The 11,247-nt window shown below is 30.6% G+C and overlaps 1 protein-coding gene across 1 annotated transcript; it reads left to right on the top strand.

Moving 5' to 3' along the window:
* Positions 1–2,218: 2,218 nt before the first annotated feature.
* On the top strand, positions 2,219–5,140 carry LOC114329285 (digestive cysteine proteinase 2-like). The gene is made up of 2 exons (XM_028278329.2): positions 2,219–2,523; positions 4,869–5,140. Exons 1-2 carry the CDS (start codon positions 2,437–2,439, stop codon positions 5,082–5,084), a joined length of 303 nt encoding a protein of 100 aa, XP_028134130.1. The 5' UTR covers positions 2,219–2,436; the 3' UTR covers positions 5,085–5,140.
* The last annotated feature ends 6,107 nt before the right edge of the window (positions 5,141–11,247 follow it).

Genomic DNA, 11,247 nt, shown 5'->3' with positions numbered 1-11,247 from the left:
TTTTTTATCGCATAATTTTTTGTCTTTAACCTTGAAGTCTTTTTGATACTGGATTAATAAATCGTGAGGCATTTTAGTAATGAATGGTACTCTTGCGTCGGTATTATACATCGTTTTCTAGAACCGTCGATTTGAAAATTTTGCGTTTTTTAATTTGAAAAAAGCTATGAAAAAAAACGGAAATTGGTACGTTTATTCCAGAGATGAATCGATTGCATCAATTGCGAATTTCTAGTACCGGTCATATGCGTCCGTTTTGGGTAGGTCCACGGTTATTTTATCGCATTATTTTGTGTGTCTTTAATTTTTAAGCATTTTTGACACTAGATTATTCAGTTATGAGTTATTCTAATACTGAAAGTTACTCTTGCTTTAAGTCGGTAAAATACACCGTTTTTTTTAATTTTTTTTTTCAAATTTTGTTTAAATTCAAAAAACGAAAAATTTTCAAATCGGTTTTTCTAGAAAACGGTGTATCCCACCGACTTAAAGCAAGAGTAACTTTAAGTACTAGAATACCTCACAATTTAATAATCCAGTGTCAAAAATAAAAGTTAAAGACAAAAAAGTTATGCCATAAAATAACCGCTGCCTTACCCAAAAAGGACACATATGACCCGTACTAGAAATTCGCAATTTATGAAATCGATTTATCTCTGGAAGATAAATAGGTATACCAGCTTTAGTTTTTTTAAATAGTATCGTTCCAGAGGTATTTAAAAAGAAACTAATTAAAAGACACCATCTTCAAAGAACTCAAGCTCCCTTAGGAAGTATTTTCGGAGTAGGTGATTTGGGTTATACCTTAATATTTTGAGCCGAAGAATATACAGTTAAAATATTTCCAATTATTAATGAAATGTATTGTTTTGTTTTATTTCATTATATTTTATTTTGTAATAATATTGACGATTTATGTAATTTTAGTAAACTATATTTGTTATTGTTTTTTTTTTTCGACTTTGTAAGCTTTCTTTTTTACATAAAATTGTAAAATTTTCAGTGACAACAAAGCATATTTCTATTCTATACAAACGTTTTTGCTTCTTTTGTTTAACATTTTTTTAGCACTATCCCACATCAGTCGTCGAAAAGCGCCCCGTAACAAACCTTGATATGGGGCCCCTGTGGTGCTAGCTACGCCACTGGTCCAAAGATTTGACCCAAACGATTGAACTAAAGAAAAGCGTTTAATTAATTAATACTACAAAACTAATTCTAATGTTAATTGTAGCACAAAACGTCTCTACCGGTGGTTTTTCTAAGACTACGATAAAAACACCAATTTTTTTGATTCGAGTTTTGGTTGAAGTTTTGTTTCCTATCGTATTGAAATTTGACACTAATAAACGCCGATTTATATATAAACAAATATATGAGCGTTCAAAATTTGAAACTTTATTGTTTATTTATGAAGCATAACTTAAACAATTAACGTAAAATGTGAAATTATTTATAGTTCATATCATTAGCTACAATCCGTAAAAGTTTCAAGTTTCTACATTGTAAAAAACAAGAGAATTTAAGCATTTTCCATTAAAATCTTTTTTTTTTATTGAAACAATTAATAAACATAAAAAAAAATTTATTGACTATTCGTGTATTGTTTCCGCGAATGCATTTGTCTGCAAATTTTCATTCATTTGCATTGAAGAACAGTCAGTCAAATTAACGTCTAAAGATTTAATGCAAACTATTGAAGTAAAGAAAAGCGTTTAAATAAAAAAAATGACCTGAACTAAAAAGCCTCAGACCTACATCAACAGAAAATGCGTTTTCAACTTCAGCAAATTTCTGTACAAAAAATATCAGCCTGAAAGATATCAACAATTTATGTTTTTTTAAATATATTTCAATAATAAAACAACGAAAATTCAGATTAAACACTTTATAACTTTTCTATTTTTAAAATTTTCTTTAAAATTTTGAATTTTCTTTTTTGAATTTTTCTAAACTTTTTTAAATCGTAATCAAATTTGTACGTTTTTATACTAATTGCATTGGAAAATTAAAACAAAAACAATTTCTTCTTTTTATTTTTAAATTTCCCGATTCCCGGGAATTCCCGTGAAATCCAAATTACCGACTCCCGACTCCAGGGAAATCAAAAGGGGCCGGGAAAATGGAGCTCTAGTACAATTATTATAATTATATAATTGCCAATAAGGTGTGAACCTAATACTCCTAATTATCTCGTAGTCCAAGGTCAAGAGGTCATTTAAACGAAAGATGATTTACACATAAAACAAACAAATCCAATAATAATTATTCCTCAATAATTTTGACGGTAAGATAGTTTTGTGTATATAGTGTAAACATCGTTTGTGCTCATGTCAAATACCATCTATAAAGGCCAGAACATTTTTATTAGAATTATCAGTTAATCAACTGAATTACTTGATTAATACACTTCCAGTTCCTCTCCCGAAATCAAAAATGTTTTGTAAAGTATTTGTACTTGCTCTCATTGTAGCTGTTGCTGTTGCATCACAAACTGCTGAAGAAGCATGGCCAAAATACAAGGTAAGTTTTATTATTGTTTAATTTAACCCTTAATTTGGCAAACCTATTTCTGTAGCCAAGGTACTAACTGTAGCTTACTTGCAGTTACTTCTCATATTGATGATTGGTGATTCTCCATTGGTGGCTACTCGGAAAAGGTCTACTGAGCTGCAACTATCCCATTTCTTAGGTTTGTCAGTCAGGAAATTCTTCGTCTTCCTATGGATCTTTTACCCTTGCTTTATGAGCCTTAATATCTGATAATTTGCACCTCTGGTAATGTTGCCTAAATATTCCAGCTTTCTTGTTTGGATGTTCTTTATGACCTCGCAACACTTTTGTAGCCTTCTTAACACTTCTGTACTTATAACTCGTTGGATCCACGATATTTTTATAATCCTTCTATAGAACCACATCTCAAATGCTTTCAACTTCTTTATATTATTGACTTTTAGTGTCCAGTTTTCCATTCCATACAACAAAGTCGAGAACACGTAGCATCTTAAGGCTCTTATCCTCAGCTTCACAGGCTCGATTATTAATTTTTTTTTCATTTTTATAAATGCTTGTTTTGCAATTTCAGTGCGTGTCTTGATTTCTCTACCTTGGTCATTGTTTTCATTTTCCCAGGTTCCCAGATATTTGTAGTTATTCACTCTTTTTCCTTTTTTTTTCCTCGATATCTAGCCTTCCTACTATATAATATAGCTTAGAAAAAATCAAGAACTTGGTTTTGTTAACGTTTATTTGTAGTCCATATTTTATACTGATATATTCTATACATATTTAGTCATATAGTACATAATATATAGTCTATACATATTTTATACTGTCTCTTATACTCAGTTATCCTCTTTTATTCAATTTTGTATGAGCAATTTTCCAATTTTCCAATTGCTCATGCAGAAGAATCTACTCGTTCAAAAAAATTGAGAAGAATATAGTGATTGGTAGTTAATAGAACTTTCTTTTTGAATTTATTTAGATTGTTTAGTTTAGTGCATTCCAGGTCTCCATAATAAATACTTTCGAAAATGGGAGTACCTACCTATTTTGTGATTTTATACATGAATCTACTTTTTCTATTTATGTTGATTGGTGGTTACAAGAGATTTTTTTGAAGTAATTTTGAGAATTCCGCTCATCAATAATTATTTCTTCTCTTTCTCAGTCTCCTTTATTCCCTCCTTCTTCTTGGTCTGCACCTTCTTCGACATCTTCAATTAAAACAAAGAAAATGTCCGTATTGATAAAAAACAACCATTTTTTCGCCGAAAAAATAAAATTAAATTACTTATTGTTGACTTATTTATTTTTGACTTCAGTTAGGCGGGCCTACTAGTAAACTCTTTTAATTCAAAAAGGGCAGCATCAAAACTAGAGCCTGAAAATGAATTCTTAATTTCATCTATTTTAGTATGGATTTTTCGATATTCTTCTATAAAAATAAATCTTAAAGCCATCTATTATTTTTTCCGTTTCAGAGTCCATTGTCTAACTTTCACAGATAGACAGAAAAAACGTAACATTCGGATTTAATCATTCGAATTTTGAGCTGCATGCTATAAATATAAGATCTGATCTTGTAAAAAATGTTTTCATCTCCATAAGTGTTTTCCTCGTTTGCTCGGTTCTTGATAGGATTTCTATTTTTTGGGTTACATTGGCTATTGATATTTGCTTCCAAATATGTTATGGAAGTTATCTACTCTATTATTTTTTGTCCCCTGGCATAGAAAAAATGTATGTATGTTTATTGAGATCTTTGAAAATACTAAAATTTTAGTTTTGGTAACGTTTAGGTGTAAACCAAACATTTTTTTATGACGAACTACCGCATTTATTATATTTTGTAGTTCTTGTGAGTTGCTTTCTATTAAGAGGATATCATCAGCGTTCCTGACGTTGTCTATGCTGTTTCCGTTAATCTGGATTCCACTTTGGTCCTCATCCTCATTCAACGCTTCTCTGAATATAGATCATCATCAATGTATGGATTTCCGTGAAAAGATTTGGTATGCTTTGTTGAAATGCTTACATTGAGTGTCCCTGTTTAGGATTTTGTCCTCTTCGGGGAATATAGACTCCGAGTACAGATTAAATAATTGCAGTGATAAGACGCAACCCTGTCGCACTTCTCATCGGATTCGTATAACTTTGAGCGGTGTGTGGTCTATTTCAATTGTTGTCGTTTGGTGCCAATATGGTTCTGGGATAATTCGCAAGTCTTGTTCTTCAATTCCAGTTGTTCTCAGAATTTCGATCATCTTTTGATGATTAACACAATCAAAGGCTTTTCGATAATCAATAGAACAACAGTGAAAGATCCGTCTTTATTCCTACTGAGTATGTTATTTATTTTTTAGACTGATTACAATAGGAACTACGACGCTCAGGAAGATGCTACAAGATTCGCCATTTTCAAGACTAACTACGACCAGATCGAAGCACACAACAAAAAGTTCGAAGCTGGTGAAGTAACATGGTCCATGGGATTGAACCAATTCGCTGACAGGACCTTAGAAGAACTAAAACATCTTCATGGAGTTAGACCTCCAGTAGGTGCTACTGGAGTACATTAAATTAGTTATTAATAAATATTTGAAGATGTTTCTAAAATAAAGTTATATCTTTGAAAGTAGTTGTTTTTTTCCACAAAAACAGAATGTGTGTGTACTTTGTACGCACGTAAGAAGTAATACTTCTATTATATGATTCCAACGAAATTAATATGTACTTTAAACAGTTTATTTTTATTTTTTAAACTAATTTTATTTAAATATTAAACTAATTTTAATACTTAATACTTTCCAAAAATTGGTATTAAAATAATACCAAAAATTAAAAAAATAAAAGAATAAAACACACACAAACACATTGAAAAATGCCACAAAGAAATGATTTCTGAACAATAAATGTTGGCAAAAATTTTAACTAAATACGCATTTTCTGAAAAAAAATTATATAATATACTTACAATCATAATATGTATAAAAAAAATAAAAACTTGCATTGGGATTGGAACCCGCGTTTATTAGCGTGCTTAGGATTTGAATGCTCATTTAACCACTTATACACATCATACCTGTCATGTGCGAAGATAGGCCAACTGAACGTCTTACTGTTTGACAGTTTTGAATTTAATTAAATTAGTTTGATTTTTATGGATTTAAAATATTAAAATAAAACAAAACATAGAGTAAGAAAACAATATAATTAGATGAAGATTGGTAGAAATTTTGTTGGTAATCAAATTATGTAAATCAAACTTTACCTACTAGATAGGTACATACATTTTCCAGATAGGTAAGTACCTATGTAATTTTTTATTACAATTCTGAAACATTTACAGTTATGTACGTATAGTCCAAAAAGCCACTGCGCATCCGCTAGGAAAAATATTGTGATTCGGATTTTTTGCACAATCTTACTCAAAAAGGAGTCCTTTTAACAAATTTGCATGTTGCCAGGACCAAAAAGTGGTCAAAAATTTTTTAAACGCTTTTTTTTTTGTTTTTTTTTTTCCCAAAATTATTTTTTTGCATGGAAAAAGTTTTTTAGGTTTTTTGGATCATTCCAAACAGAAAAGGTCTTTAGTGACTTTTCTCTAAAAATGATAGTTTTTGACATATAAGCGGTTAAAAATTGAAAAATTGCGAAATCTGCCATTTTTAACCCTCAAAAACTATGTGAAAAACTGAAAATTTGAATGTTACCAAGGTAGGTAGATATTCTATAAACATCGACTAATGAAATATCGAAGAGTTTTTTGCACTACAATATTCAAAACTCCTTTGTTTTTTAATTGCTAATCAAGCGTGCTAGACACTATTTTCCACCGACAGTATGGTGCAAATGAAAGGAATAAATTCGTTATTTCGTAAACCGGCGACCCCGGCACCTGCCACGTGGCTTTGCAAGGCGCCAACTGCCACGTGGAGTGCTCACAGCACCCCTTAAAAATTTTCTGTGATCTACTTGTTTAAAAAACAAAATAATGGGTTGAGTGACACAAGAATATAAAAAACATGTTTTATTGACTTATTAGCCACTAATATGTTATAAAAGTTAAAAAATAAAATGAAAAAGGTGTCATAAGCAAATTAGCAAGTACCAAGCCATAATAAACGAACTCAAGTAAAATATCTAAAAAAATTAAGATTTAGTGAGTATTAGTTTATATTAATAATTTAAATCATTTATTTCAATAAAACATGTAAATTTGACCTGTTTATCCAAAATACAAAAAAAATTTAAAACTTAAAGTGCCAGATGATGACACCCCAATTCGATTTTAGAGCTATAAGTTCAGAATGACACTAAATAACCACTTCAAACACTGACACATCTATGCTATTATAGAAAGCTACTATGACGCACAGCTCCGTTACCAAACTTGAAATACCAAATATTTGATAAAAATGTGTTATGGGGTGCTGGTAGCACCCCACGTGGCAGGTGCCGGGTTAAGGAAAAATCCCGAAACAGGTCGATTTTTATTTTTAAGTTATGATATTGTGGCATATATGGTACATTAGTGACGTCATCCATCTGGACGTGATGACGTAATCGATAATTTTTTTAAATGAGAATAGGGGTCGTGTGCTAGCTCATTTGAAAGGATCTTCAATTCTCTATTCAGTAATGTAAACATTTACATAATTATTTATACAGGGTGTCCTTCTACTTCTTTTTTTGTCAAATAATTTAATTTAATAAAAATTTTTTGGACACCCTGTATAACTAATTATGTAAATGTTTATATTACTGAATAGAGAATTGAAGAACCTTTCAAATGAGCTAGCACGCGACCCCTATTCTCATTTAAAAAAATTATCGATTACGTCATCACGTCCAGATGGATGACGTCACTAGTATACCATATATGCCACAATATCATAACTTAAAAATAAAAATCGACATGCTTCGGGATTTTTCCTTAAAGTCGCAGGTTTACGAAATAACGAATTTATTCCTTTCATTTGCACCATACTGTCAGTGGAAAATAGTGTCGCGCACGCTTGATTAGCAATTAAAAAACAAAGGAGTTTTGAATATTTTATTGCAAAAAACTCTTCGGAATTTCATTAATCGATGTTTAAAGAATATCTAGCTACCTTGGCAACATTCAAATTTTCAGTTTTTCACATAGTTTTTGAGGGTTAAAAATGGCCGATTTCGCAGTTTTTCAATTTTTAATCGCTTATATGTCAAAAACTATCATTTTTAGAGAAAAGTCACTAAAGACCTTTTCTGTTTGGAATGATCCAAAAAACCTAAAAAACTTTTTTCCATGCAAAAAAAAATATTTTAAGAAAAAAAACAAAAAAAAAACGTTTAAAAAATTTTTGACCACCTTTTGGTCCTGGCAACATGCAAATTTGTTAAAAGGAGTCCTTTTTGAGTAAGATTGTGCAAAAAATCCGAATCAGAATATTTTTCCTAGCGGATGCGCAGTGGCTCTCTGGACTAGTACCTGTTGCTTTTAAAAACAATTTAAAAAGTCACTACAATCTTGCTTTTTCTCTGTCCTCACAACAATAAAAACTAATATACACAACATTTGTTTACCCATAACCGACATATTGAACAATTGTTGACAGGTCATTGTAATTACCCAATCAGAGCCCGTATAACGTTTGAGCTGCGCTCAGGATCAAGACTTTTGATCAATTCGCGCACATATAAATTTACTCCCAACGCGCCTAAAGAAGTATAACTTCAAAAAAGTATCCACAACATTGCATAACATCTGATTTTCTAAAGACCTTTTTTCCTAGAAATCTTAAATAATTAGTAGTTGTAGGGGTACTACTGCTCTATTAGATGCCATAATTAGCCTTTCTATAATTTACTTCATTTACTCATACTTTTATAAAAACGTTACGGTGGACTATACATAATCCGCCTTGAATACCTTCAACGCCATCCCAACATGGAAAGGAAAGAAAAAAAAAATAATTTAACGATAAACGATTTAACGATAAAATGCTTAAAATTCCAAAAATTACACTCTAATAAAAATAGTTATTTATGAAACAGTTCGTGAAGTATGCTTTTTGCGAACGCACGCGATATTTAGAGCACGAGCGACATCGAGTGCTTATACATCGCGTAAGTTCGCAAAAAGTACTTCACGCACAGTGTCATACAATATTTTATCTACGATAAACAAATATAAAAACTGTAACTCTTCGTCACTGGAATTCATTTCTATTCTACAATTTTTAGAACTTTGACATTTAAAAATCCTAACTACTTTTAAACCACAAAACTGTCAAAAATTGTGTTGTAAGTCATTGCTCATATTGTCATCACCATGACCACGCGAAAGTTAAGGATATTTGATTATATGAAAGTGTGCCAAAAAACCCATTGAAAGTGTGCGAAAAAGTAAATCCCATTTAAAATACATTGTTACTTCACGCACACTTTAAACACTTTAAACTCTTCACGCACTGCTATCTATAATGACAGTTTTCACAAACTAAAAACTTATACATAATGTGACATAGAGTAGATAATAATTATTTATGAAACAGTTCGTGAAGTATGCTTTTTGCGAAAGTACGCGATTTTTAGAGCATGAGCGACAACGGAGCGAGTGTTATAAGTAGCGTAAGTTCGCAAAAAGTACTTTACGCACAGTTTCGTACAATATTTTATCTACGATAAATAAATAAAAGAAACTGTAACTCTTCGTCACTGGAATTCATTTCTATTCTACAATTTTTAGAACTTTGACATTTAAAAATTCTAACTACTTTCAAACCACAAAACTATCAAAACTTTTGTTGTAATTCATTGCTCATATTGTCATCACCATGACAACGCGAAAGTTAAGGATTGTCACCATGACAACTCGAAAGTTAAAAACAGTGCGAAAAAGTAAATCCCGTTTAAAATACATTACTACTTCACGCACACTTTAAATCCTTCACGCACTGCTATCTATAATGACAGTTTTCACAAACTGTAAACTTATACATAATATGACATAGAGTAGATAAAGTACTTTTTATAATATCACGGTTTTGTTATTGTACATGTACATATGTAGGACACAACATGTTTGGAAAGAATAATTAACTTAGTGTTAACTTACTTAAACTTACTTACTTACTTAACTAACACACTTAAATGAATTTTTAGTAGGTGTATTAACTGTTATTTATAATTATGATTCCAAAAATTTCACTAGTATAAAATAGTATTTTTTATAATACCACGGTTGTTTAAAATGGTATATATAATTTTATGTAAGTATAAAAACTTTTAATTATTTATTAAAACAATTAAAAAAAGATACGCAATAGCCGGGTTCCTATGGGGACCTCTCGATCTGCACTCTAATGCCATTGAGGCACCATCAGTTTGTAGATATCGATTTATTAACGTACTTTAAAATATCATTGCATTAGTCACATTTTTAAAATAGTTTGAAATAAAAAAATCGACTTATCCATACAGGGTGATTGATTACTGGGGTAAAGCTCCGTAGATCCGTTATAGTAATAGATAGCAATAAAAGTTAATAACAAAAATTGTAGCCAACTTTGTAAATTGTAAGTTTTAGACAATCATTCAGCCATGGCTTACTTAAAATTTGGAAAGATTTAGACCCGTAATTATTAATAATTTTGCTCTGAAAAATGAAAATATCTCGAAAACTAATAAATTTACACATAGGGAATGTTGTACAAAAATTATAGTATGGTTATGGTACTTTTCGATAATGATTAATAAAATACAGGGTGTTCTATTTAAAATTACTGAGAAAATAATGTACTTGCGTTTTGACTCACCCTGTAATCAATATAAAGAAAATTAGAAAAACAAGCATTTACGAAAATTTTGACAATAAATAAAAAAATATGACGTCAATAAACCATTGACCTTGTGCTTGCTTTTTTTTTATACAGGTAGTTAAAAACTTGTTAGGATTTTCATATAAAATTGGTTATAACTTCGGAAATACCCCGTATAACATACCAAACCTTTATATTTTTGTAATCGAAAAGTTACGAAGATTTCGAATATAAAATAAAATACAGAGTGTTCTATTTAAAGAACATAAGTTTGGTCTGCCACTATGTTATCGAACACCCTGTAACATTCTAACTAATTTTGTAATATGAATCTCAAAGCTCGCTACAATTTTTGTTATTAAGTTTTATCGCTATACATTACTATAACGGATCTACGGAGCTTCACCCCACTATATAATTCATCACCCTGTTAATAGCAGTTAAATATTGCATTGTTAGCTAGTTCTAAGCCATCCTGAAAATTTCAGGTGTCTAGGTAGCCTAGAACTATTTTTAAAATGGATTACAAAATTTGCGGAGTCCGTGACACCAACCAAGCCAAGTATATAAAAAGGTTTTAAAAAGACCAATAATATGCCAGGGTAATAAGACAAAAATATACCCTGTTCATGACACTTGAACAGCCAGGGTACTGAAGCGTTTTTCGAGAGGTAATACCTCTAAGAAAAAAATGTAACTATTTCCTGCGTAGGATCTGGCGGCCCTTTTTATTTATAAACAATTTAGTGCCAAAAAACGGCCGTTTTTACTTTTTTTTCAAATCAGTAGAAAACAGTGACACTTATGGTTTTTTTAGTACAAACATCTTCTAGAGCATGGAAAACCCTTTAAAATGGAGTACCACAAAGTTTGATATACTCATTTATTGTTAATAAAATTGCGAAAAAAATCGAAATTTCAAAAAAAATAATTTCGC

The sequence above is a fragment of the Diabrotica virgifera genome, chromosome 9, assembly GCF_917563875.1.
Source record: "Diabrotica virgifera virgifera chromosome 9, PGI_DIABVI_V3a".
In the NCBI taxonomy this organism is placed as follows: domain Eukaryota; kingdom Metazoa; phylum Arthropoda; class Insecta; order Coleoptera; family Chrysomelidae; genus Diabrotica; species Diabrotica virgifera.
The sequence above is the reverse complement of the archived record's forward strand: the minus strand, read 5'-3'. Positions and strand labels throughout refer to the sequence as shown.